Raw genomic sequence first — 27,823 nt, 5'->3', positions numbered from 1 at the left:
AGCAAAGGAGGCTCAAAGTTGAAAAATTCCCAGTTTTCTGAAAAAATGGCAGCTGCACAGAGGGGGAAAGAGAAGCATCCAAACTAACCCCTTTGATGGAAACCAAGGTAAAATAAAAGCTTTCCATATGTTTTGCCAGCAGTGGAGTGGACAGTCAGTAGTTGCATTAGCTTTCATACAGGGACAGTACCATAACTGACAAGAGAAAGAAATTATGTTAATGCCATGCCGCTGATCCTTGTGTTCCTTGACATTTTTCTGCATCAAAACCCAATGCCAGTATCAATGGTTATACCACCTGTGTTGTGTTGTCTGACAATGGTGCTCACCCAGCGCTGTCAAGCCAGCAGAAAAAGTGTAAAAAGCCTTCAAATATTCTCTGTTTCGCGTATACCTGGAAAAAGACTGTTTTACAGCAGCCTGTAACAGCTCAATGCATTTTCTTCAAATGTGTTCTGATTAATTTTTGAGTTCTTTGTGTCCAACCCTGTGCCAGCCATAGGACACAGATCTCAGTATGCTATCGCAGATACAATTAAGTCAAGTAGACATTGTATGCATCTGTACTCTGGGACAGAAGTATATTCCCACTATGGTAGCTACTTTGATTTTGTTCCATCCCTGCCAATTACAGCTCACTGCAGTGATTTGCTTGATCCATGTGAGGGCATGGGGAACAGACAGATGGAATGGAATGGTAGATGTCCTTCTCAGATGTTTCTTAGTATTAATCTCTACACTGGGCAATATCTGAGATCTTTCTAGAATGACCAGTAAGCAGACTTGGCATGGGCAAGGTACATGAGGAAGAGAGACATCACCACTCAAAGTAGAAGTCAAAAATTTGTGGTAGTGAACCAGTAGGCTCTACCTACACTGGTAGGTAAATTGTATTAGACCAGTTCCTCAGCCCTGAGGTAAAGTGGCACAACTTCCATCCATTCAGCTAAACTGTCCTCCCCGCTCCTGAAGCATGAGAGACTTCTCCATGCAGCCTATTGCACCAATCCCTGGCTTAAGCTATCTCCCAGACCACCCTATAGTGTGGGAAAGTGTTACTCGTTGTAGGCCAAATGCAGGCCAGGAAACATGGGAACAATTGAACTGCAGGACAATTGTCCTCTGTGTCCTGGGTCTGTTTAGTTTACAAGTCTACACAGCCAGAGAAGTTTGCCTGACATGACTTCTCAACAGGTAATCCTAGTTCAGTTCTCTTCTGTAGACATTCAGAGGAGGGCTGGTAGGCAATTTTTGGCAGGACCTTTAGGAATCTTAACACTATTCAGAGGGAAACGTACTTTGTTTGTGTGGCTTCTGCTGATAGATCAGACATTTTAATTTCATTTTTTTTTCAGATGTTGCTGAAACAGACTAACATGCATGCGCATAGTCAATGGCAAAATCATGCCCTCCTGACAATCATAAGGTCACAGAACTTTGGTGACCTTTCTTTTAGAAAATGGGAAGCTACACTGCTTTCAGATCTTCTGATCTGGAAATTAACTTAGCCCCTGGAGAAACAGAACTCACTTATTACCAGAATTAAAGCTTGCCTAGCAAGAAGCCATCTTGCTGAACCTCCCTAATTTTCCATTAGCTCCATTCCTTCCAGGATTCACAGACAAAAGGGTGAAACTTCTTCTTCATACAGAAAAGAAGGACTCAGGGCAAACGAACAGGCTGAAGGGTGTATTTGGATGACTGTGAAAACTTCTCCAGAATGCAGATTGGCCTTTTGGGGAATGACTTGCAGGAAGGAAGGGGGTTGACTATAGTCAAGGCCTAGTACACTGCAATAAACACTGCATTTTCGATCAGCAGATCTTCAGCCTTAGGCAGTTGGGTCTGAGACTATGATACAGTGAAGTCTCCTCCTCTATTGCTAAATATGTTTTCTTACAAGGCTCCAGACTGTGTTTCTCCAGCCAGAAACAGCTGGAGCATCGCAGATGTGCTTGGAACACAGCACCTCTGCTCTGGATACTTACTATACCTGCCTCTATACAGAGTAGCTAACTAAACTGCAGCCTACCATTTACACACTTTTTGTGTTGGCTTCATAGTTTTGCATGGCATCAATTAACAGAGCCTGTTTGTAAGGTTGGAGAGGAGACATTTTGTGAAAAGAAAAATAAATCACTGCATGGACAAGTACCACCGTTAAGAAAGCTATTCTGGTTGCTGGAACTTAACAGATATTGTAGTGGAAGGAGCTTCAGCCATCTGTCCCTCAGAGAAGGTTTGGAAAAATTCCTGTACTTTAATCATGTGCCACTACCCTGCAACTTCTGGCTTGTGAATTTTCACTGTCAATGATTATGTGGATATCTGTGAGATCTAGAGAAATGGTTTGTATGAAATAATATTTTAGCAACAAGATCAATGAGCAAGAACCAAACAGGAATATTTCTTAGAGCATCAACAGAATTGGTCTTAGTTAACATATGATTCAGTTGGAAAACAAATTAATAATTCTCTGTTATTTTTGGAGAAAGGTGAATTCAGTTTTCAGTTTAAGCAGAATTCTTGTATTATTTCCACCATCCTTCACTAGTTGCAGTTTTACAACAAGATCACAAACGAAATCCTCTATAATCTTCTCCTTCTGAAGCACCTGAAATCAACAGGTACAGGCAAAAATACCTAGGACATTAATTTGCATTAAATACAGAACTTGGGACGGAACAGACAGGTTCATGATGGATAAACCAGCAGAGAAGAGAACATTTTCTTAATTTCTGTTTAGGAATGCTTCTTGCTGCTTCTTCTTACAAATTTATTGATGGCTAGGAAGCATTAACCACTTATTTTAAGGCACTGGATATTGATCAGAATAAAAATTGCTGAGGACAAAATAAGAAAACAGATTGTATTAGAACAAACACATGTCCTCTTAAAAATAACTAAATCATCATCTTCAGTCAACAAAACTGTGTCTTTGGAACAAAGACAGAAATATCCATATAGATGTAGTTTTGTATTTATTATCAACATACTAGAGGACAAAGATTATAAATTTGGTATAGCAACATTAATTTGATATACTGCTTCTTCTATTTCAAATGATTTCTGGCACTGATCAAAGCCTTATCTCAGTATATGAGATTTCAAGAAATGTATAGAAAAGGAAGAGGTTGTAATAGCAATCTTTTCAAATAAATACTTGTTCTGTAACTATTTTTGAATGTGCAAGAATTAGCAAGATTAGACTATCAACTTTTTGATACAGGAAAGTAAATCTTTGGTGAGGAACATCTGTTACGATGCTCCTACCACAAGTGAATTGGTATTTTTAGTTCACACAGACTTTTCATGATTATCACAAATAAAGCATAGGATATTAAAAAGTTGGTTAAAATGGAGTACTCACAAATATGCGGTACAGATACTTCTTTTCAGAAGACATTTTTAATAATGTTATGGCCTTTGTTGTTCTGTTGTGTCAGTTCAGCAAGGAACCTAGGTATAAGTCTTTAGACCAGTAAGGTTGCAGGGGTAAGTATCAAAGTCCTTTGTTGAATTACTTTTTAAGTTAAACATGTATTCCTTTACAGGATGTCAATGACACATCAGATTTAGTATACCTGGTGGTCCTGGAGCACCTTTGTCTCCCTTTTCTCCTTTTAAGTCCGCTGAACGGTGCAGCCCCCAGGAATCTCTGTTTGCTTTAGCACCTGCCACAAAAGCATCACAAATTCATGAGAACTTGCAAACAGCAGAGACTATAGCAGTGACAACCAAACCACCGAAAGTACATGTGGGGCATGCGGCTCCAGACCCCATATGCTTGTCTCATTCTCTTCAGGAACATTGAATGGCTGCCTGATTGTCCTCTCTTATCGACCCCAGCATGTGCAAGACAATCTCTCTCTTAACAAGTCAATCTTTCACTCTCTTTTCCCTAGCCACCTAGCCTAAGATCCTCTAAACAAACCTGTTCCCACTCCATTTGTGAATTTCGCTGGCTTAAGTGTAGAAACAGTTCTTGAGTTATGGCTCTGTGTTTGATACCACATCTTCTGCTATCTCCAGACTCCAAAACAAACCAATAAATGATAATATCTGCAACTGTGAATGTCAGAAATACCATTGTTTATTGTCTCTTCATGTCATAAAAGCATTGATAATGAAGAAAATGTTCTTTGAGGACAGAAATGCTTTTAGACTAACTTTCCATCCGTTGAACTAAGAGTAGAATCGCACCCAAATGCATCTGGATAAAACTTCTGTTTTTCCAGATATTATTCAACTTTCATGGTAAACTTACCCTATAAAATATCTGGGTAAAATGACCCCTGAGTATTAGTACAGGTCTGATTTCTCTCTGTTCTGACTGAGTAATTGCGAATATCTTTACAAAATTCACATAAAATAGCGTCATTCTGCCACAGTAACATCTTATAGCCACTTTCTTCAGGTAAAAATGCCTTTTCAAGTTTAAGGTGAAGTGGTCCTATTTTGAATTATGAGCAGGAAGGCTGCTGAAGTACAATGACAACCAGATACAAGACACAGCTCTTGAAGTAATTTTCAATGGTTCCCTGGCTGTGGTATCTTCAGCCCTTATGGTCAGCTGGGATCTATGCTGGAGTCAGTGGATCACTAAGAACACTGTCTCTTTTCTAACCTGATACGATCACATTTGTGAATTTCACTGGGGCAAGCACAGAAAATCTGTGGCCTGGGTACCCAGTCGGTGCCCCATGACTTGGTGCCACTTATAAATAAGACTTTATTGGTAAGAAATAAGTAAAGACTTTACTGGTGAGAAAACCTTAGTTTGAAAAATAGTTACAGCATTTCCCCTTCTTCTAGTTGTGCAGAATGACTATAAATACAGAAGAATGAGAAGGACTTCTTCCCTTTCAGGGCTCCATGTTACAATGGAAGTTTCCAGACAGTTCCTCTCCACCCTTCTGGAGAGGTGAAAGCTGGTCATAATCCCATGGGTTTCCTCATGGTCTGTCTGATCTGCCTGATGACTCAGACTCCAGCTGTGAGCTCATGTTCAAATGCCTATTGACAGAAGAGTGGGGCCTCATTTTATGTTCCACTGAGGCCAATCACACTCTCTCTCAGGTATGCAGTTAGACACTTTTCATAGTTGCCAGCTGAACCTTAACTGTTCAACTCAGAGTCGTTTTCCTGGCAGATTTCCAGTCCAGTCATCGGTATTTTAGGTCATCTTAAAATATTGAGACAAATACTGTGGGAAAGCAATGAAAGATCGGCAAGGAGGATTGTAAATATGCTTGAATGACTCGCACCTGGGGTGCTGGGAAACACATATATCACACTAATTGTTGTTCAGTCTTATGTGCTTGCAAGTAGAACATCTGCACTTAGATAACGTAAGTTTGCTATGGACTCAGGGACACCTTATCTAGCTGCTTGAGAGTCCTGCCCTGTCATTGAAGAAGATCAAAGCACAGTGGGAAAACTATGCCTGCTTGAAGCTTGATATACCGGCAAGAACAGGGGGTCTGAGTGCTCCTGCTCTCTCACTCTCTTGCTAACAAGGACACTCTTGCTAATAAGAGCTGTCTCTCTCTCTCCGCAGTGCCTGCGTCCCTTGCTTGCTTGCCTCTGCCTGGGTGCTGCTTCAGAGATTCCACGATCCATGAGGTATCAAGGTTAAATTTGTTCTTTGCCTTTCATCCATGGTTTTGTGGTTGTTCCTGCATCCTGCCTGCATCGGCTCAAGCAAATACAGAGTTTATACAACCAGGTTCTGACTTTCTCTTCTTCAAGATATCTTCCTTTACCACTCACTACGTCCACTCTTGCCCCTTCTCCTGATCGCTTGCACTCTTTTCCTTCTCTTCCTTTCTTTTTCCGTTTGGATGAAGGTGGCTTGGTTTTTGCAAGTGACTCAGTCATTGCGGAGGGAGAGGAGTGGTTCAAGTTCAGTGATACCAGCCCACTGCCTGCTTTCTGGACCATGCTAGAGAACTGGTCCCTAGATAGCAATCTCGCCCTCCAGAGACAGCCCTAAGCCCCAGCATTTGGAGCCAATATAATGCTACTGCTGCATTATTCAACTTGTTTTGCATGCACTGTTTTTGCCATGCAGTCTCTGACTTATCTGATTAAACTGTAAACTCTCCAGACTCCTTTGCACAGTAATGGGAACAATGATTTAATTCTCAGGAACATGGGAACTGGGAAACAGGTTCAGGCTGTATATTAGAGGCTGCAGTACTGCTTTTTTCCCCCCACAAAATTACTCTGAAAGTATAATAAATAGACAGGAATAAATTTTTACTATAAGTAGTTAAATAAAAGGGGGAAGACCACTGACTTTATTTCCTCTATGATCTTGATAAGACCTCCTTTTCCCTTGTGTATTATTGGATCATAAGAAAACTGCTGGCTGCTCCCTGTGGATGCTCTGGGATGCTGTTTTAATGTCCCAACCTTTTTTTCCAGCTCCCAGAAGCTCTGAAGGGACAAAACTATCACAGAACTTTCTGCTACCCTTGGAACTGAAGAAATTAGGTGAAGGCAGCACTATTTCAATCACCATGCACCATTTTTTTTGGTGCAGAATTGCTACCTATTTCCCTCTGCATATAACTATATCCATCCTTGGAGGATGTCATTGAGGAAGGAAAAAAGCACTGAACACAGATACAGGCTTGCATCAATTTTAATGCCTTGTGTGCACAATAAGTGACCACTTTGTGCTTATCTGTTGGAGTACTAACTGAAGAATGGAATGTCCAGACCATTACAGTAATCTTAAAATGGGATGAAAACTGTATGTAAATGGTGACTTTCCCTCCTTAAACCAAAGAAACAAGAGGTGCATGCTGGAGTGACTTTAGGATTTAGTGTTCGGGTTGAGAATTAGCATGCATTTAGAGAAAAGAAACTATAATGATTAATTGAATAAAACTGGCAAATTTTAAACAGAACTGTCATAGTCAAAATCCTCACCTTCAAGCTTTTACCTAAGCTGAAAGTCTAAAAAGAGCAGAATCAATCATATAACCACAGAATCACAGAAAAGTTTGTGTTGGAAGGGACCTTTAAAGGTCATCTAGTCCAGCCTCCCCTGCAATGAGCAGGGACGTCTTCAACTAGATCAGGTTGCTCAGAGCCTCAGCCAACCTGACCTTGAATATTTCCAGGGATGGGGCATCTACCACCTCTCTGGGCAATGTGTTCCAGTGTTTCACCACCCTTATTGCAAATTTTTTTCCTTATATCTAATCTAAAAAGCCATTACCCCTTGTCTTATCGCAACAGGCCCTGCTAAAAAGTTTGTCCTCATCTTTCTTATAAGCCCCCTTTAAGTACTGAAAAGGCCGCAATAAGGTCTCCCCAGAGTCTTCTCTTCTCAAGGCTGAACAACTCCAGCTTTCTCATCCTGTCTTCATAGGAGGGGTGCTCCAAGACCTCTGATCATCTTCCTGGCCCTCCTCTGGACCTGCTCCAACGGGTCCATGTCTTTCCTGTGCTGAGGGCTCCAAAGCTGGATGCTGTACTCCAGGTGGGGCCTCACAAGAGCAGAGTAGAGGGGCAGAATCACCTCCCTTGACCTGCTGGTCACGCTTCTTTTGGTGCAGCCCAGGATACGGTTGGCTTTCTGGGCTGCAAGTGCACATCGTTGGCTCACGTCCAACTTTTAATTCACCAGTATCCTCAAGTCCTTCTTGACAGAGCTCATCTTGATTCCTTCATCCCCCAACCTGTATTGATGCCAGGGGTTGCCCCAACCCTAAACTTGGCCTTGTTGTACCTCATGAGATTCACATGGGCCCTCTTCTCAAGCTTGTCCAGGTCCCTCTGGATGGTATCCCATCCCTCAGGTATGTCAACTGCACCACTCAGCTTGGTGTTTTCAGCAAATTTGCTGAGGATGCACTCAATCCCACTGTCTATGTCATTGATGAAGATACTAAACAGTACTGATCCCAATACGGACCCCTGAGGGATATCACTTGTCACCGATATTCATTCAGACATTGAGCCATTGACCACTACCCTCTGGATGCGAACAGTCCACCCACCAAATCCATATCTTTCCAATTTGGAGAGAAGGATGTTTTGGGAGACTGTGTCAAAGGCCTTACAGAAGTCCGGATAGATGACATCCATAGCTCTTCACCGGTCCTCTGATGTAGTCACTCCATCATAGAAGGCCACTAGCTTGGGCCAGCAGGACTTGCCCTTGGTGAAGCCATGCTGGCTGTCTTGAATCATGTCCCTGTCCTCCTTGTGGTTCTAGGAGGATCTGTCCATGATCTTCCCAGGCCCAGAGGTGAGGCTGACAGGTCGGTAGTTCCCAGGGTCCTCCTTTCTACCCTTTTCAAAAATGGGTGCAACGTTTCCCTTTTTCCAGTCACCAGGGACTTCACCTGACTGCCATGCCTTTTCAAATATCATGGAGAACGGCTTGGCCTGAGAGTTCCCTCAGGACTCTGGGATGCATCTCATCAGGTCCAATAGACTTATGTATGCCTAGATTCCTCAGGTGGTCTTTAGGAATGGCCTTTATTCTCAGAATATTCTTTATCAGCTTGGAGTCAACTCTTACAACTAAGGAAAGTGCCTTGAGCCAAGAACTTTGGGCTCTCTGTGGACATTTATTCTGTTAGATTATGGATTCTATGTTAACAACAAAAATATGGACAGAGAAATTTTTTTGAGTCTCTGTGTGCAGGGGGAGACAAGCATTTGGGAGTCTGAATTTAGGAGCAACGCTGGACAGCCTGGGCTCCATGGACTTAATTCTTTGGACATAGCCCTGAAAAAATGTGGACAGTTTGCCAAGCATAAGACTTAGGTTTTCACTTGTAAGAGGTGAATCAGTCATTCAGCAGTAGATTCAGAAAGAAAGCTCAGCGCAACCTTGTACACCACAAATACACCTTGTACACCACAATAGCAAAAAAAAAAAAGGGGGCAAAAAAAAAAAGCAAAAAGAGCTTAACTAAGAATAAACAACAAAAAAGCATATTTAAACCAACATGCAAGAAAATAATTGCTCACCATGGACATTAAGAGCTTCTTGATTTTCAGGGTAAGGAGGGCTTACCTACAGACAGAGAAATCTATTAAAAATTATGCCCATACACACTACCCAATGGAAGTGCATTACTTGGTGTGACTGCAAAACCTGGAAAATTTGCATGCTATCACAGTAAGTGTTGTAACAGCACTCTGGGATTATCTCCAGTTTGACACGGTCCAAGTATTAGCTGATAAAGTTGTTTTCAGGATCGTGCTCTCTTTGACATGCAACATGCTTTCAGCAAGAGGGTAACAACATGCATTTTGGGGGCATCAGCAAATCTTACTCTCAGTCATGGCAGTGAAACATCAGAAAACTTATTCTCCAAGGACAATTCTGAATTCACATCACTGCATTTGAAAGCAGGATTTGATTTTCGACTGTAAGATAACACACTGTGTTTGTAAATTTTTCATCAGACCACGGCTATGCCTGCTGTCTGATGTTGACCTGTGTGCCTGATGCATTGAGACCACAACTGGGAGACAGAAGCTATTCTATTCTATCCGGTTCTGACACCAGCCATCTGTAACAGTGGGCATGCTACTTACCTCTACTGCCTGTCTTCAAAATAGAGATAGTGAAGGAATTAAAATGTGGCACAGTGCTTGGAAAGGGACAGAGCTTGGTACTAGCTAGTACTATTTATATGAATCTACACAAGTGTATGAAAAAAATTGGAAGTGCTGATTCTGGCTATTCCTGTAGTATTAGCTCTTAGAAGTCTTACTCACATGGATAGCTCCATTAACTTCAGAAGTTCAGTTCACATGAGGAAAACTTGTGGGGTTCACTCTGTAGTTCTTTATCGATATTCATTTATGTAGGCATGTACAGCAAACTTCTTATCTATAAACTGGGATAGGTTTAGGAGATTATTAACAAAAGTAGGACAAATCTATCTACGTACTCAGATGCACAAAGAGGTGTTTATAAGTACAGGTTTCTATTACTTGTGCACGTAAAAGTTACTGCTATTATTCACTGATTGTAACCTTCTTGAAAAGTGACTTCTTATTATTGTCTGAAATTCAGCTAAAATAGGCTTGTATTGTTTGAATCATTCCACAGAGAATCATAGTTGAGTTGAGGTTGGAAGGCTTCTCTGGAGATTGTCTGGCCCAAAGCAGGACCAACTACATCAGGTTGCTCGGGGCCTCGTCCAGTCAGATTTCAGAAGTGAGACTGACTAATCCATATGTGATTATGGACATATGTGACAAACAAACACGAATGTTATATGGTGGGAATGTGAAGATTTAAGGGAGGAATTCAAAGAGGAAAAAAGATGATATGTGGAGGTGGTAGGCCAAAACTTTAGAAATGTCAAATTACCATAGAATAATGACTATTTGTCATTAACAGAAAGATCCACAAACTGCGATACATCTTTCTTCATCAGTAAGGGTAGGGCGATGAAGAGTATCAATGCATCTAGTACACTGTAAGTCAAGAGCTGCTTCTTTAAAATAAGTGAAAAAGAACTGGAATGGAAATTGGAGGAGGGGGCACAATGCTATTTCAAGCTCTGCTGTCTAACTGAAAAGTAGAACAGCCATACCGCACACCACACTATTCAGGAGAGGACTGTGGCTCTCAAAGAGAGAATCCTTTCCAAGTACCTAACCCATGGCTTAACAGTACAATATTGCCCTAGGGAAAGTACTTCCAGGACTGAACTCTGTTTGCAGAGTAATTTCCATGACTCATTAAACAAAAATTGCATCAGGGTATTATGAAAATATAAACTCCATCTCCTTTCTTTTGATACTATGTGTTAAATTGCAGTTCCTTTGAAGGTAATGGGGGCTGTGTCATTCCCTTTGAAAGCAAGGGCAGAGCTTCGCATGCTGCCATTCTCGAGATAATAAATGTTTATATGTGAATAGACTGCATTTGAGGGTCAAATAAAGCACACAATCTTTCTTTTCTGATGCATCTTTCATGCCGCGATGAAATACATAACAAGTCTTATTTTGGACAGAGAAATTAAAAACACCTAAAGACATAAAAACATCTGAAAAATGTGTGCATATGTATGTATAAGCATTCAACTCCACAAAGCAACTCGTAAACTATGGAAACACAGGCTTTGAAAGGCTGTATTTAGTAGTAGGACAATCAAGTAATCAAAGTGCTTTAAGCAAAAGGTTCTAGTGTTTCTAGTTCTGTTATATATATTTTATACGTGGCTAATTTTGTGTATCTAAGCAGTTGAAAATCTGTTATCTTGAAGAACAGGTAAAACACGCTCTGGTGCAAAGCAGAAGGCAGGGGAGAAAAGCTGCAAAGCTATCGTGGTTACGTATCTAGCTACTTTGGTTATGTACTGTCATGGCCATGCATTTTGCTAGGAGCAGATTCTGTGGGTGACTTACTGGCATTTTGCAATGAGGCCGGGGAGAGACTGGGAAAACTGTCTATTGAAAACAGGAAAGGAAGTTATTTTAATGAGTGTAGGTATAATACATCAGATAACACACCAAACTAATAGACATGATGAGACAAAGCCTGGAAACAAATACCAGCACCTCCCGAGCAGAGAACCCAGCTTGATGCCTGAGATGTCTCACAGGTCTGTCTGCAGGTCCCACTCTGCGTGTGTGGGGCCAAACTCTGACATGACAGTGGTTCTGGTTAAGAGATTTTCTCCTATGTGCACAAGCGAGGTCGCCTACTTTAAACTGTGCTGCCTGAAACAAGTTTTGATGGTTTTCTTTGCAACCTGTTTCTAGAGCAGCACATTTCTGCTACAGAGGTAGACCAGCAACTGATCCCCAGTTGTACTTACTCCTTTGATATAAACTATACGTCCTGGAGGTCCGGGAGGCCCTGGGGGTCCAGGCAAGCCAGGAAGACCCTGTAAGAGAAAGTGAAAGAAGGAAGATATTAGATCTTTTCATATGCAATACAAATGAGCCTACAGAAAGAAGGCCAAGGGACTCAGAGGGCACCATTTAACCAACAATGTCTGTGTTAAATGGCTTGAGGGGAGGCTGAGCATTTGCTTACACGGACCAATCTGTCAGGCGAATTTTAATATTTAATGTAAAGCACTCTGTGGAGAACAAAATGTTTCCAGGGGAAAAAAAACCCCAAATCCCAAAGCACTAAAAATTGAAACTAAATTAAAGGCAATAGATCTCTCATCCAAAGAAAATTAGGTACCTGAGACTGGTCTGGGATTCTTGAGACTGCTGAGATTCATTATTTTCAAGTGCCAGTCAGATAACTACACGCTAATCAGCACCTTCAAGGAACCCTCTTAGACTGGAGGTGTGCCTGCCCTTTACAAAAAATATATGCCAACTCTTTAGTGTGTCATTTAAAAACCTGGCACCAGGCCATGACCATCTTTCACTCCACATCAATGCAAGCTTCTGTGAGGTGGCACATGTCATTTCATCGATAACTATAGAGATCCATTAGATTTTATCTTCCCTGAGCACTCCAGGAAGGACTATTAGAACACGTAGCCTGTTTTGTTTGCTTTGATCTCCCAGCCTGCTGAACTTCATCTAGTTATACTTGCTTTAATAGTTTTTGTTTGGTTAAAGAAGACAACCCAGAAAATGAACATAGACACTGTTTGAAGATATGGAAGAATGGAAAAATCTACTTTAATATTTTCTGCTGGTGGCTAGTCATCTTTTCTCTCATTTTCTTCCAACTAGAATTTGTCTAATTTGTCTGGTTTCACCTTCCAGCAACTAAATTTCTATTTAAACCTTTCTCAGGAGGCATAAGAAACCTTTAGTAACTGATCTTTTCTTTCTGTGAGGCTACTTAGATACATACCAATTCTCAGTCTCCCTGTTAGTCGGATAAATCAATATCATCATCTCACATACATTTATTGTCCAGATAGACAACATACTTGTGTTTTGTAGCCTGTGTGCAATATTTTTTTTTACTTTTAACAAAGTAGAACCAGCGGACTCATACAACAGAATTTATTTACAAAACGTGCTCTACTGAAATACAGTGATATTGATCACTTCTTCTGATGCCTAGCTGATCCTGACCTTATGATTTCTATGCTAACACAGTAAAACAACCTTGTCCTTTTTTTTCATCATATCTCTGATGCAGATGAAATATTATTAGCTGATGTTGTGGTATGGGTACCAATTTTTCTAGCACAGGTTGCCCCGTGACATCCGAACACCACCACGATTTACTCTGCTATTGTGAAACTTATCGCTTATGCTCAGCAGTGTTTAGTGTTACGTAGTCCAGTCTTCACGTTTGCCATGAGACTGCTTGTATGAAGTCTTTTCATAAGAAGACTTGCAGCAACAGGACCTTGGTTCATCACTTGTCACTCCATAATTACAGCTCGTAGGCGGGCATGGATATGGTATCATCTATGCAGTGGTCATTATTCTGGATACATGTACGTGGCAACTAAAGCAGGAAGTAGGTATTAGCCAGTATCTCCTTGTTAGTAGACTAGATGCCACTTCACTGTGGTAGTGCTGTTTGTACCTGTGTGAGATAGCTAAGAGCCTATGGGAGTACCTTCACATCGTGAGGGGTCACACCGACAGCCTGAATCACGAAGTCTTTGGAATATAGCAAGAATTGGCAATCCCAGATCATTTGCTATTTGAACCAGCTATGCTAACAGTGAATCACACATATGACTGTTACACCTGGGAGCTGATACAACTACCTAAATCTGCAAGGACTGTCCGAATGGACCCAGAAGTTGACTTTTCAATGATTGTTACCAGATAGGAAAAGTAGCAGAAACATATAATTATTTCTAGATCGTTTCAGGTTTTCAGTCCTGTCATCATTTTAAAGGAATCCATATAAATCAGACTTGACTTAATATTTTAACAGGATTTTTTTCCAACTAATTGCAATACATTAGAACTTACATTAAATGCTTCGCCTCTATCACCTTTCACACCTCTCACTCCATTCAGTCCTGGGCGGCCCTGAAACGAATAGAAACAGTGTAGGATGTGTCAGAAGCAAGCTTCTCTATCTTTATTCCACTTGAGAGCATAATACATACTGGACGTCCTGGGAAACCAAGTTCTCCTTTAGGTCCAGTAGGTCCTATTGGTCCCTGGACAAAAAAAAAAAAAAAAGTGATTATGGAGAATATATTGCACGTATCTCTGATATACGTTTTATTATTAAGAATAAGAGGCATAGTTTCATATTTGCATTAAAAATAAGTCTGCAATTGTCTGCCGAGAATGCACAGAATGTCTTCTCTACTTGCTCTGCTGAGTGATCTCAGAAGCTGAGGCCTGCATATAACAGTCAACTCTGGCTTGGAAAAGACTGGTTACCTGAAATGAAGTCTGAATTCTCAGTCATTTGTAGGGTGTGCAATTCAAAACTGAGTCACCATGTATCACAGGAAACTTAAATGTACCAATCAGCAGAAAAAAGAAAAAAGGCAGTTATGCTCTGTGCGTCTACTTTTCGTTTGCTTTGTTTTTCTAATTATTTTTGAATTGGGCACTATGAAGTTTGTGGATCAGCCTGAGAACTCATATAATGCCAGACATCTACATGCCTCTTGCCAGCCCGGGGTGTGTGGATTTATGGGGCTGATAGTTGAAACAGAACAGACCTTTCTTTATACAAGAGTGACAGACCCATCAGGCCTCACGAAGTGATACAAGTGACAGCAAAAAGGAAGGGCAAGCAGGCTGCATGAGAAAAGTGCTCCATGTGGTCTACGATTGGGCATTTGCAAGCTTGCAACTTCTCAGCAGCCCACACGTGATCAACTAAAAGCAGTAAATCTGAGGATACCACAAACTTTCATCTGCTGTCAGCTTCCTGAAACTCAACATAACCACAAGGGTCTAGACAATCTCTTTACATATGTATCAACCTTTCTGGTTTCATTTCCTTTTTTTCAGTCTGGTGAAATGTTAAGAAATACCCCTTCTTGCGTTATTGGTTAAATAATCTCTGTCTACAGATCGCATGCGGATACTACTTATAGGTGACAATTGACATGTTTCAGCCTGAGAAATCACAGCGCTGTCAGTGTGATTACTGTAACAGACTTTCTGTTGCTACCTGCAATATGATGGTAAACACAGACCTACGCTGATGGAAGAAAGACATTGGCTATTGCTCTGCTTACTACAATTTCAGCACATCACCTTAATGGTAAAAAACTTTTGTTGGCATTGTGACTGCTACTTCAAAGGGTAACTAGCGAACAACCAAAAGGCAAGAGGAAATCCCCATCGTGCCTCTCACTTGCTCTTGATTATTAAGGAAAGCAGAGACTAAGAAGGAAGCAAACCAGTGGCAGAACTGAGTCTCCTGATTTACAGTTCAGTTCTGTTGCCATGTTATCTCTCATTTCAAGGCGTAGAGGGAGCACAAGGCGTAGAGGGAGCACAGGCAAGTGAAGAGCTAGAAAGGTTGCAAGAAATAGCCTGATATTTATACTTGGATGATTTGCATACTGCTGATCAGCAGAATATTGACATGGGAATATCACCTGGATTCAAATACCAGTCTCTTACCGATCCATATTACGAATTAAGCTATTGCCATATTGATAGATATTTTTTAACTGGCAAGTGTTTGTCCTTGCCTTTATGTAATATCATTTCATTGAAAAGTGATGTACGTTCATGGAAAAATCATCTGATGATAATGATATGATTTATTTTAGCATCAAGCTGGAATTCATAGATTAACTGTTTTAATTTTTATCATACACAAAACTGAAGACTGGGTTAGAGATGAAATTCAGAAATGGTTAACATGTGAACAGATTGATTCATAACATCACCATTGTAATCAGAATTTTAAAAAATTCAAAAATTCAAAGCTAATGCCTGTGTCTAAAGCAGGCAATAGATTGCCGGTGGACTCTGGCAGATGTGAACTTCAATATTGTGTTCCCAAGCTATCGAAATTATTCAAGTCACCCTTCTGCGGTACCATATCCAATAATGGAAAAAAAAGAAATACAAAATGTTGCAGGATATTTTTCCATTTCACTTTCCGATATTTGAGCCTTTAAAGAATTTGCAAATCTGAGCTTTACTGAACAACGAAGATGATTAGAAACAGTCTTTTTTATTAGTTTAAATAAAAAGAGATGTGTCTGGATCTGATGCTTTAACAAGGACTTTAAAGAAACATCAACAATGTAAGAGCTGAACACGTTGCAGCCACCTTCGGTGTTTCCTCTGTCGAAGTGCCAGCTCAAAAGTGCCAGCCCACTCCTGACAGATGTTAGTGACTCCCTGAGACAGAAGCCAGCAGTCACAGCTAGAAATGAAAGAACTTCACTTGCATATGAGTTCATTGAGCCCTAACACAGAGGAATGGTGAGAGTCCCCCATCTACCTCAAAGCCGTGCTTGTGCCAGAGTCTTACTTTGTGCAAAGAGGAACAGAATCATCACAATGATGATAAATTATGCCACAAAGGCTCTGGCCCAGCACTCTTAAGTCTGTGTATTTTTGCTGCACTGACTACAATGGGTTTTTTTCCTATGGGATAACACCAAAATGAATCATCCCCGTTAGCAATGATGATAAAACTAGAGTTCTGCACTAAGAAGAGGAACTAAGCAAAGTCTTGAGACGGGTTCTGTGTGCCCAGTTCTCCTGCAGCGTAATCATTCGCACCAGTGCTGGCAAGAGCTTCCTCTGAATGGCCTTGTCTGCACACTGAACTGTATGAAGGGTCTCGTGGCAGTTGAAAAGGAGATATAAACACAGAATTTGGGGCTAATAGAAAAAGGACGTGTCCTGAAGGATGCACAGCAATAGGATGAGAGGCAATGAACACAAGCTAGAACAGGAGAAATTCCAAACAAATATAGGGAAAAACTTTTTTTATCCCAAAGGTTGTCAAATACTGGAATGTGCTATCTGGAGAGGCTGTGGAATCTCTGTCCTAAGAGATGGTGAATATTCGACTGGGCAAGCGTCTGAGCTAAACAGACCTGCTTTCGGCAGTGGTGTGGACTAGATGGTCTCTGAAGTTTTCCATTCTAAATTATTCTATGATTCTATGTTGAGGTGAAAGGATAGACTAATCTTGCAGTCATACAAGGAAGAGAAAAGGAACTCCCCTTCTGGTAAGGTAGGATAGCCCCCTCACGAGGTATTCTGATACACAGTAATTAACAAAGCAATTACTCAGTACACCCAGTTAGCCCTTTTTAAAGACCACAGAAACTGATGGCAAAATCTCCTCTACACCTTGGTGCACAGAAATTACAACAGCTACTAATATTCACTTAGGCACAACAGAGACCGGGCTACATCAAAAGCAGAAGCAAAGAAACACTCGGTATCCTTGATCTTTGTAATACTAGACTAGAAGAAATTAATTCCTGCTCTAACACTACTGAGCCTGGGCAACTGTTCTTATTGTATAACTAATTTATTGTGCTTTCATACAACATTCTGTGTCCAGTCAAAACTATCAGGCCAAGTACCTGAAAGAAGGCCTCTAAAGCCTGTTTTTGGTACCTGATCTGATTCTGCTGCATGATTTGCAGCCTCCTCAGAATCCAAGGCAGTTGCAAATTATTGGCACCGAGCCTGATATAGTCAGTTGATTTAATGTAAATCATGTAAATAGAGAATAATTTAGAATGGAAAGGACCTTTAGAGATCATCTAGTCCAACCCCTTGCTCAAAGCAAGACAAACTTCCAAGTTAGGTCATGCCACTCAGTACCTTGTTCCACAATCCACCATCTCTCTGAGTCCGTATTTCTGTGTTTAACCACTTTTACTGTGAATTTTTCTCTTTATACCTAATTGGAATTTCCCTTGCTGGAACTTGTGATCATTGGCACTTATATTTTTCTGTGCATACCTTTGCATTTATTATTATCTGTAAAACCAAAGCAAAATAAAAAAAAGAATCCACTCCTCTTTGAAAATGTCTTACCATTGGTCCCATCGGTCCCACCACTCCAGCTTCACCCTGTTGAGGACAGACACACATAGAGCAATGACAAGGAGAACTCCTGCAGTATCTAGCAGAGATGGCCGGTAACAAGACCACCAAACGTGCTGGAGGAACACAACACAGTATTAGCTCACCTTCTCCCCTTTTCTTCCTAATAATTCAGTTAAAGATCCATTGGCAGCAATGATAGCTCCTGGTTCTCCCTTTTCACCCTGCAATTATCAAAGTTATTTTATAGTGTTTACAATGCTGTCAGTGCATCAGAAGTCAAAGCAGCATTACTGCTGTTTGAAGCATGACAGGTTAGTCATGCTGAGATATCAAACATAAAGCGATATCAATATGAGTAGGGTGAATCTTGATTCTGGGGGAGAAAAGGGCTGATCTTTCTTAAAACATAATAAAGTACACTAAAATATTCTGCTTCCATAAATCTCCCAGAGATGAATAAGGATTTATTTTTTTTAAATGACTTTTAATTGTTCTCAGTAGAGTAACTGTGTGAAACATGATGAGTTCACAAAAGATCTCTGCCAAAGGCTGTCAGGCTATTGGTGTCTTCTTGTGTACCATCATCTTAGATAGTGGTCAGGAAATTCTGCTGGAAATGTAAAATCTTGATAGAACACCAAGTGTTCTGATTTTACTATCAGGAAAGCATGAATCATTCTCTTTATATGCATGATGCAGCCTTGTTATCTTTAACAAAGGCCAATTCCCAGCATTCAAATTATGACCCTCTGCATTCCACTTCCTCAAGGGGTAATTTTATTGAATAATGGCACCACAATCATGAATTATCATTCCCCAGTGCCAGCACATGGTTCCCACTGTGGATATTTCAGCTGTAACTTTCCTCCTCCTAGCTCAGGCAGCTTAGTACAACAGATTTCCCAAGATCTCTAATGGAAGAAATCTGGCCTGAAACTAACAGTTGCATCGCTGACTAAAATGACAGTCCGGGTTATAGCACCTCCACTGAGCAGGAAGTGCTATAACTCAGTTCCTCCTGCAGGTTCTTAAATCTTTGGAGTCTTTGGAGTCTCCCTGAGGATACTTTGGAGTCTCCCAAGAGGCTTGGCTTCACTGACTTTATCTTCTGTGATTTTATGGACCTGAGGTTGCCACAGAAGCATCTCATGATCCTTAGAGCAAAATACTCCTACGTGTCTGCTCAGCTTCATTGTGGTTCCCAACTTCATTACTCTTGAGCATAACCTGGTGTTCATGCCTCAGAAATACCACTATGTCATCAGTGGGTACAAAATATAATGGCATTAAAGTTTTCAGTTCCTTCCAGTGTGGACAGCAGAAGCCAAACCACCCCCCCTCCAACAAAAAAAACCCAAACCCATAACCCAAACCAAAAGCCACCCAACTGGTTTGAAGGTTGAGCTTGATAATTTTATGCTCTGTGATAGAAAGCAGGAATCCTTATGACAAAGGGGGACTGGTATTTGTGGCCTGAGTTGTTTCCTTATAAGCAATGAAGATGCTGTTCATCTACAATCCCATTTCAAGCCATAATTAACCGTTTCCAAGCCTTCCTATTACTTGTGAGAAAGAGAGGTCAGCTACTTACAAAGAATAAGCAGAAAGTGGTTTTGTTTTTTCTTTTTGTTATCCCCAAGATTGTAATAACTTAGATGTCCCTCTCCCCTGCTTCCTGCAGGTGGTAAAGAAGGGGTAGAAAAACAGAACAACAGCTGCAATATTTACAAAATAGCATAGTCAGTCCCAAGTCGCCTCTCCGCTGTGGCACAAAATAAACCCTGTTGTGCAGAAATGAGAGGAAAGATCCTAAGGAGAGACCTCCCCAAGTCTTTCTTTGGGAATGGAAAACTGCAGTCTTCATTCTGTAGGCAAAGCCCTCTGTGCCAAAGGAGGAGGAAAAGATTAATCTTTTTTTGTTTGGCCTTTCAATTAGGATCCCAGGGTGTCAGCACACACAATAGGCTTGCAAGAGGAGGTCACCTCATGTTTAATGATTATGTAAACTTGTTCTGGTAAGGGCATACTGCACTGCAGAAATTCAACACTGGAGCAGGAATATTAGATCTCAGTAGTATTGTATCGAGTTCTTTTGTTTAGTACTTATTCAATTTCCATTTTGTAAATTTTTCACATAAACTTATTAACATCCCAATCCGTAGTAAAATTGGAATCTTTAAACTTTTGATGTCACTAACTAATTTTTATCTAACAAATTTTGCGGCATGTACTTTTTCGTATGCATTTTCTCTTACCTGTTGTCCTTTGCGTCCTTGTAATCCAGGCAAACCAGTATCACCCTTCGGCCCCCGAGGGCCCTAAGCAAAAACAAGTCCATAAATCCATGGTGAGATCTGCTGAGAATATGGAGCTAGGCCATTTTACTAAATGTAATTTTAAATAACTGGAAAACTTGAACTTGGATCACTTGCTTGCAATCTAAGAACAAGACTAAATTGCTCTCTGAATCAAAGTAATCCCTAAACCAAATATCATATAGGGAGAATCTGTAAAAAGAAGAAAACCAAAACCCTCTGATGTTTATCACAATGTAGATGATACACAGAGTCACAAAGGGAAATATGCAAATATTAAGAAGAGTAGAAATTCAGCCTAAAATTCTCTACTTCCTCCCTACTCCGTTCTCTAGTCGAAAGAAAAAATATTTTTACCTGAAATAGAGCTTATATATTTGAAAATTATATATTTTCTGTGTCTGTTCTGTGGTGAAAACATTCTGTTCAGATCACATTTTGTTTTACAATCTTCCATTATAAGTGCATTCAGAAATATTTTTTTTTACCCACCAAGAAGCAAATTCAAGTTTACATGACTTTTTTACATTAGCGAAGAGATAAAGAAAAGACCTGATGTAAGAACAAGAATGGTATTTTCATGTCTGTAGAAATTCTGTAAATGACAGAGACTAAGAATTTATTGTATCACTTTCTAAATGCTATCAATCAGCTCTTTTTCAAATGAAAAGTATTTTTAAAGATTTTTCCCCCCTTCCTTTGGCTTCCTATGCAATCCATGATACTCAGGACTTAGTAAAAAAACTTCTGTAGAATTTTGGGTAATTTGCCAGCATTTTGTCGCCATCATTTGTCAACTTTCCCAGTTTTCTCCTTAGTTATTCTCAGGCAATAGATAAAGGATCCTGAGACCACATGTACACATTTGAACTGTAAAACAATCATAACAAGGGAAAATAATTCTATCACATTATATAGAATACAAATATAATAGTATAAACATTACTATATAAAGTCACAAGCCAGATAATGTTTATACGGTGTGGCAGCCTGAACACAATAGGTAGGTAACATAGTATAAGGTGCCTTTTGATATTATGGCCGTGCAACATTTCCATGGTGGCACTGGTATGTTATTATAAAAAATAATAAATGTTTTCTAAAAGATACAATAAAAAGGGTACACCTCATAGGGCTTTACTGTACTCCGTAGTGGTGACAAAAAAAGCCTAAAGAATAATACAATTACGTTTACATAGGAAAATAAACTTTTAAAAGTCCACTTGTTCCATTTGTTTCTCTTAAATGGCGTAGGTCTTTTTCTGAAGTAGTAATTTTTCATCAAAATCAATTACATTTACAATTACAATTACACAACCAATTACATTTAGATTTAAACTACAGAACTGATTCTGAGATAAGCAGAAATGTGAGATGTCCATATCACACATACTTAATTTCTACCATAGCTACTGATTCCATAAAGAATCATGGGAGACCTACAGTCTCCCGTATGAAAATTTATTAGCCTTTGTATAAATTCCGTAGGCTATAATTTTTCAAATACTAAACTATATTGAAAAATACTTACTTAAATCCAAGGAACATAATACTTACAGGAAATCCTGGTAGACCTGGCTTGCCATCTGGCCCCTGCAAAATGCAAAAAACCCACCCCCTTAAAAACACATTACAGACTTGCAAAACAGAGTATGCATTTTCCATTTATTGTGTAATCTGCAAATATTAACTGGTCTGAAACCGGATTAAGACTTCATTCAGGCAGTGGTGAAGTTGTGCACATTCCACAACACCCTATGCTTCTAACTTTTCCTGGGACATTAGAATTTACTTTCCAATTCTAAAGGTACAGACATCGAAGAAAGGCTGAAGAAAAGTGACATTTTCTACATATGAAAGGCATGCAACCATAATTCAGCCTCCTTCGAATGTTTTCCAGATTCCGGCACAGAGCCCTTCCACCTTTGCCATTTTGCTCCTGTTTGTCTGTGGATAGAAACATGGATTTGGGTTTGTACTGGGCATATTTAAGATTGCTCCACTGTCATACCTGGAGAGAGACACTTTAGTTCTAGCTCAGATCACCTGGGTGTGTATTACCTGAGCCACTTGACTGCACGTCTTTCCAGCCTAGGGTGAGCTCTGAGACTGAGGTTCAAAGACCTTCTCCATTACAACTGTGCTTTGAGCTACAGGACCTACTTCTTTCTGTTGGGACTGTAACGATTATTACAAACCAAAGCATTTCTGCTGGGGTCATGAGCCCACTCGTCCGTGTTGTTTTGAGAACCTGTCACCTAAGGCTTGAATGGCAACTACCTGCAGCAACCTACCAGCAAGAGAGGGCCCATCCTATCCTGGCATCCTATTGTGTCCAGGGATTAGGACAATCACGTCTTTAGGAAGCACACCACAACACTCTTCTATGAAAGCTGTTTTAGCACAAGCACAGCTAGACACAGCCACGATAATAGGATGTCATCCTACCATGTGACAAGAGGAAAAGAGGCACCTTAGGCTAACACATAAAGGTTAACATCTGTTATTGGAGCTAATGCCCTTCTTCACAGTTCACTGACAGATGTAGTAAAAATTTGTTTAGGGACAGTTGTATTAATAAGATACTTTTTTTTTCATTATTTATTTTTCAAATGATGGTGATGTAGAGTGAAATTCTGCTATCAGGTACAGACATTCTGGTCTGCCTTGTTTCATTGGGTATTGGATGTGAGGGAGAGAAATGTACTCACAAACAAGAAAACAGATAAAATAAAATACACAAACAACCCTCCACAAATGAAACTAGCTATGAAGTAAAATGCTTCATTTGGGGGGATTATAATTTTGCAAAGTGCAATATATTGTAGACTTTTAGGCAAGTTGGCCTCCACAGCCTCGAAAAGGTAGATTTCTCTTTGGATCCAGTGCAAGGAATTTGAAATATTACCAAGAAAGCATTCAGAATTTCAAATATTTGACTGAACTATTTTGCAGTTATACTCCTAGCTGCAAAACAGAACCTGAAATTTCACATCTGTTGTTCTCATGAAATTTCCAGCTTTTCATCCACAGCTATAATTGCTGTGAGACTGAACTCTTATGCAGAATCCTAATATTCCTAGTTGCAGTCTCAAGCAGAACCGAGCAAACTACTGTACCCAACATTTTATGACTTGAAAAACAAGAATAAAAAAAAAATGGAAGAAATGCGATGTAAATCTTGGCCCCTATTTTTGCACCAGTTCCACATTTCTGTTATTCTGAGCACGTAGTTCAGGTTCAGAGATAAGTCAGCTTATTTCTTCCATACAAATGTGTAAAAGCAATTCATTCGCACAGAATTCAGTTCTGCCCTGAAGTACTTCCACAGAGCTTAGTGATGAAGTTTGCAGGAACACAATTCTAAAGCACAGGAAACTCAGCTCTAGCTGATACTTAAAAGGAGATACTGAAGACAGAGCAAACCTGAAGATTTAATAACGCAGCATATACTCACTGGAGGCCCAAGCAGTCCTTTAATTCCAGTAAAGTTAAAAATTCCATCTGTATCGTTGAGTAGTAGCTAAAAAAGTGATTAAGGAACAGGTTATTTCAAATACCAAATTGATTATCTAAGGCTTACATACATTTTCAGAAATGTATAGACAGTTAAAGCACCCCTTCATAACTATTGGGAGAAAAACACAAATAAGGCCACAGAAAATGCTCTCTTCTTCTAATTTTTATTATACATCTGGAATAACAAAACCTAGAATTTGTTTTACACTTCTTAAGTAATGATCTCAGAATGCTTTCAAAATTTTAATTAACTGACCCTCATTTTATAATTTCAAAACTATAATGCCTGAAGTCATTTCTCCTCAGTAAGATAAAGATCAAAATGAAGGTTTTATACTCCAATATGTCACTGGCATTCTAAGATGGTAAATCTGTCTGACCACACTCACCCTGTTGTAGAGTTGAAGTTATAATTATATTCTGGACATGTCTGCATTACACCATTCAGTGCCATGCAATGATTCCTAAGTCAGCTCTGATCATGCTGCTGTGTCTGCAACCAATGAAACTAGCTTGGATCTCCAAAACAGAATAGTCGCTTGGATGTGGAGCAGCACCTCAGCTAATCAGCCCTGAGTCTCAAGAACAGAGCAGTATAATACCAATGTTGCTACGGCGGTTCCTACCCTGGAATTACTGAGGTCAGCATTAGGTCAGGTATTTCTGCATAATTTGATCATAGAATCAGAATAATGAAGGTGGGCAGTGACCTTTGGACATAATCTGGTCCAACGCCTCCTGAATGCAGATCTAATTGGATCAGGTCTCTCAGGGACTTGTCCAGTTAAGTCTTGAACACCACTGAGGATGGAAATGCCACAATTGTTCTGGGTAACAGGAACTGGACAATATTTGAATATTGTCCGTGTGAAAAGTTTTTGCTTGTTACTAATTGGAATTCCCATATTCCAACTTGTGTCTGTTACATCTTACAATATTGACATACACCTCCAAGAAGAGGGTGCCTCCATCTTCTCTTTATCCTTTGATTAAGTAGTTAATCAAAGTAGTAGACAGCAATATACTGTCTCCTTAGCCATCTTTCTTCCAGGCTGAGCAGACTCAGTTCTCTCAGTGCTCCAGCCCCCTGACTATCTTGGCAGCCCTGCACAGGGCTTGCTCCATTATGTCAATGTCTTTCTTGTACTGAGGAACTCAAAGCCGGACACAGTACTCCAGAAGCAGCCTCACGAATGCCAATCACAGCCCTCTGAGTCCATCAGTTAAGCCAGTTTTCCACCTATTTTATCATACACTTATCCGCTTCATAGGTCATCGATGTGGTAATAGCAAGACTTTGGGAGACTGCACCAGAAGCCTTGCTAAAGTCAGGGTGTACAACATGAAGTGTCCATCCCTTGTCCACAGACAAGCAATCATTTTGATCAGGAATGAACTGCTGTTAATAAATCAATGTTGGCTGCTCCCAATCAGAGTCTTGTCCTGATGTTATGATTCGGCTTTCATTTTGGTTTCAGATAGTTACCTTTCTGGTTTAAATAGATGTTCCCAATACTATACCGTATGGCCATACATACACTACAGACAATCTGTAAGTGCTTGTTCCACATAAATGTTGTAGGTGAAAAGAGATCCTTACTCAGTTTTTGTCATTTGTTTCATTTCTTTCACTCCAACAGTCCCTTTATGACAGTTTAGCCTTGTTTTGGATTCAGAAATATGTGCTGAATCTCCTTAAAGTCTTGAACTAGTTCACTTTTTTAGCAGGCAAGCCATGCCACCCGTTTCAACATAAGGCGCTGTGTGCAGCAGTATATTCCCATTCAGTGTAATAAAAATCTTCTGAATTTTACAAGGCCAGGGCAGGGCATGCCTTCAGGTGACAGGGATTCACTTAGCACATGAATAAGCATGTTGTCACTGAAGTACTGTGAAATCTGAATGCCTCTTCTGCTTGTAACCATGTGCAGATCAATGCTGTCAGATCACACTCTTGTGCAACATTTGTTATGAATACAGTATACAGGAACTAAGTTTGAAGCTACCCCTGTTTAGAATAGGATGTTTGACCATATGGCCTCCAGAGGCCACGTCAAATTATTTTATGAGCCTCTGAATACTATTTTTCTAATCTGCGCTGTGAAGGAGGACAAAAAAAAGATCACATATCCTATCCTATCCTATCCCATCCCATGCAATCTGAGCATGGCAGTGTACAGTCAACTTTCTCTACTTTGAGGTCATCTTGCCATCATGATTCATGCAGCTAAAGCCTGTTACTTTTACTGGGTGCTGCCGCCTGCTCCATGTCCTCATGTTCTGCAAAAAACACTGGAAAATTGTCAAATAAAATGACAGTTTATGTCCTGCAGGCAGCACTCCATTGCCCAGCCAGCACGAGCTCTCTGCTCCATTGCTCCAGGGGTAGCACAATGTCATGGGTTCCACTGTATTCCCAGCACCATACAGCCCAGAAAGGCAACAGGACATGGGCTGTTACTTTAGCAACAGTAATAAAAGAGTCTTGCTGCTGCAATTCTTCTGCTTTGTCTACAGCTGGTGGCAGAAATCCAGGAGCCTGTCTTTTGATTGTGGAATTACTCAGTATTCATTCCTTTATTACTCAGTATTCATTCATTTTATTTTTTCAATTCAAACTGTATTGAAGTCAGTGGAAAGAATCCCAAAGTCTTTGCTGAGCTTGGGATTGGGTACTTCGTGTATTTTATAAGTCGAATTTAGCTGCAAATGAAAATTGTGGTTCAAAGTCAGAAAACTGTATACAGTGCTGAACAAGATATGAAAATAGAGGGTACAAGGATGAAGGTGAGAGAAAAAGATGGCACTCTTCACAACCTGCTCCAGGTTGTAAAGTTATTTATCTTCCTTTTTGGATGTGCAAGCATCTTTAATGTCAGCAATCCACCACTGTAACTTTTCAACACATCAATTCAGAAAGTGCTGGCTATAAAGTTAGGATGACTTTGTTTTTTAATATTTTCTACATTGTTATGAAGAGGAAGAAACAGTAGTTTTTCACGTGATTGGGTTGGGTTCTATGTAAACCTTCAGCTTTGTATCAAGCAATGTGCCCTTGTCGCCAAAAAGGCCAATGGAATCCTGGGCTGCATAGGGAAGAGTGTGGCCAGCAGGTCAAGGGAGGTCATTCTCCCCCTCTACTCTGCACTGGTGAGGCCACAACTGGAATACTGCGTCCAGTTCTGGGCTCCCCAGTTCAAGAGAGACAGGGAACTACTGGAGAGAGTCCAGCATAGGGCAACAAAGATGATTGAGGGACTGGAGCATCTCCCTTATGAGGAAAGGCTGAGAGAGCTGGGACTCTTTAGCCTGGAGAAGAGAAGGCTGAGGGGAGACCTTATTATGGCATACAAGTATCTAAAGGGTGGGTTAAGGAGGTTGGAGGCAGACTCTTTTCACTGGTTCCCAGGAACAGGACGAGGGGTAACGGGCACAAGCTGGAACATAGGAAGTTATGATCAAATATGAGAAAAAACTTCTTTACTGGTAGGGTGACAGAGCACTGGAACAGGCTGCCCAGGGAGGTTGTGGAGTCCCCTTCTCTGAAGACTTTCAAGACCCGCTTGAATGCAGTCCTGAGTAATGTGCTCTAGGCAATCCTGCTTTAGCAGGGGAATTGGACTAGGTGATCTCTAAAGGTCCCTTCCAACTCTGAAATTCCATGATTCCATGATTCTATATCCAAATGGCATGAATATGCCCTTATTAGAATTACATAAAGAACACAGGAAACACAAAATCTTTTGATATTCACTTTACACCCCCAATATTAACCTTTCTCCAAGCTTTTCATTCAGTTCTTGTACCTAAACTACGGCTAAATAATGGCAGCAATGGATAATTGTTTAAAAGTTTTCAATTTAAATCCAATAAAATTTCTCTATTCAAAATTATTTTTGTACTGTATCAAACTAAATTGGAGTGATAAAATCATAGCAGCAATTAATATGGTTTACTGGTTATCATGATTCCATGCCTGAAAATGCACTGAGTATCAGAGATTATGCTCCAAAAGAGTGAAATACCCAATAAAGGATGAGAAATATTGA

The 27,823-nt window shown here is 40.2% G+C and overlaps 1 protein-coding gene across 3 annotated transcripts in view; it reads right to left on the bottom strand.

The window, feature by feature from the left end:
* Nucleotides 1-27,823, bottom strand: part of COL15A1 (collagen type XV alpha 1 chain) — a 152,621-nt gene that overhangs the window by 18,821 nt on the left and 105,977 nt on the right. For all 3 annotated transcript variants that reach the window (XM_063325715.1, XM_063325716.1, XM_063325714.1), the window contains 11 exons: nt 23,713-23,778; nt 21,813-21,848; nt 20,196-20,258; nt 18,084-18,161; nt 17,929-17,964; nt 14,046-14,099; nt 13,906-13,965; nt 11,811-11,879; nt 11,398-11,439; nt 8,998-9,043; nt 3,585-3,674 (listed from right to left, as the gene is read on the bottom strand). In XM_063325715.1, the coding sequence (XP_063181785.1) occupies nt 3,585-3,674; nt 8,998-9,043; nt 11,398-11,439; nt 11,811-11,879; nt 13,906-13,965; nt 14,046-14,099; nt 17,929-17,964; nt 18,084-18,161; nt 20,196-20,258; nt 21,813-21,848; nt 23,713-23,778 (640 nt within the window). The remainder of the gene's footprint in view (nt 1-3,584; nt 3,675-8,997; nt 9,044-11,397; nt 11,440-11,810; nt 11,880-13,905; nt 13,966-14,045; nt 14,100-17,928; nt 17,965-18,083; nt 18,162-20,195; nt 20,259-21,812; nt 21,849-23,712; nt 23,779-27,823) is intronic.

Source organism: Chroicocephalus ridibundus, chromosome 2, assembly GCF_963924245.1.
Source record: "Chroicocephalus ridibundus chromosome 2, bChrRid1.1, whole genome shotgun sequence".
NCBI classification, from domain to species: Eukaryota; Metazoa; Chordata; class Aves; order Charadriiformes; family Laridae; genus Chroicocephalus; species Chroicocephalus ridibundus.
Note: the sequence above shows the minus strand (reverse complement) of the source record. Positions and strands in the feature narration are given on the sequence as shown.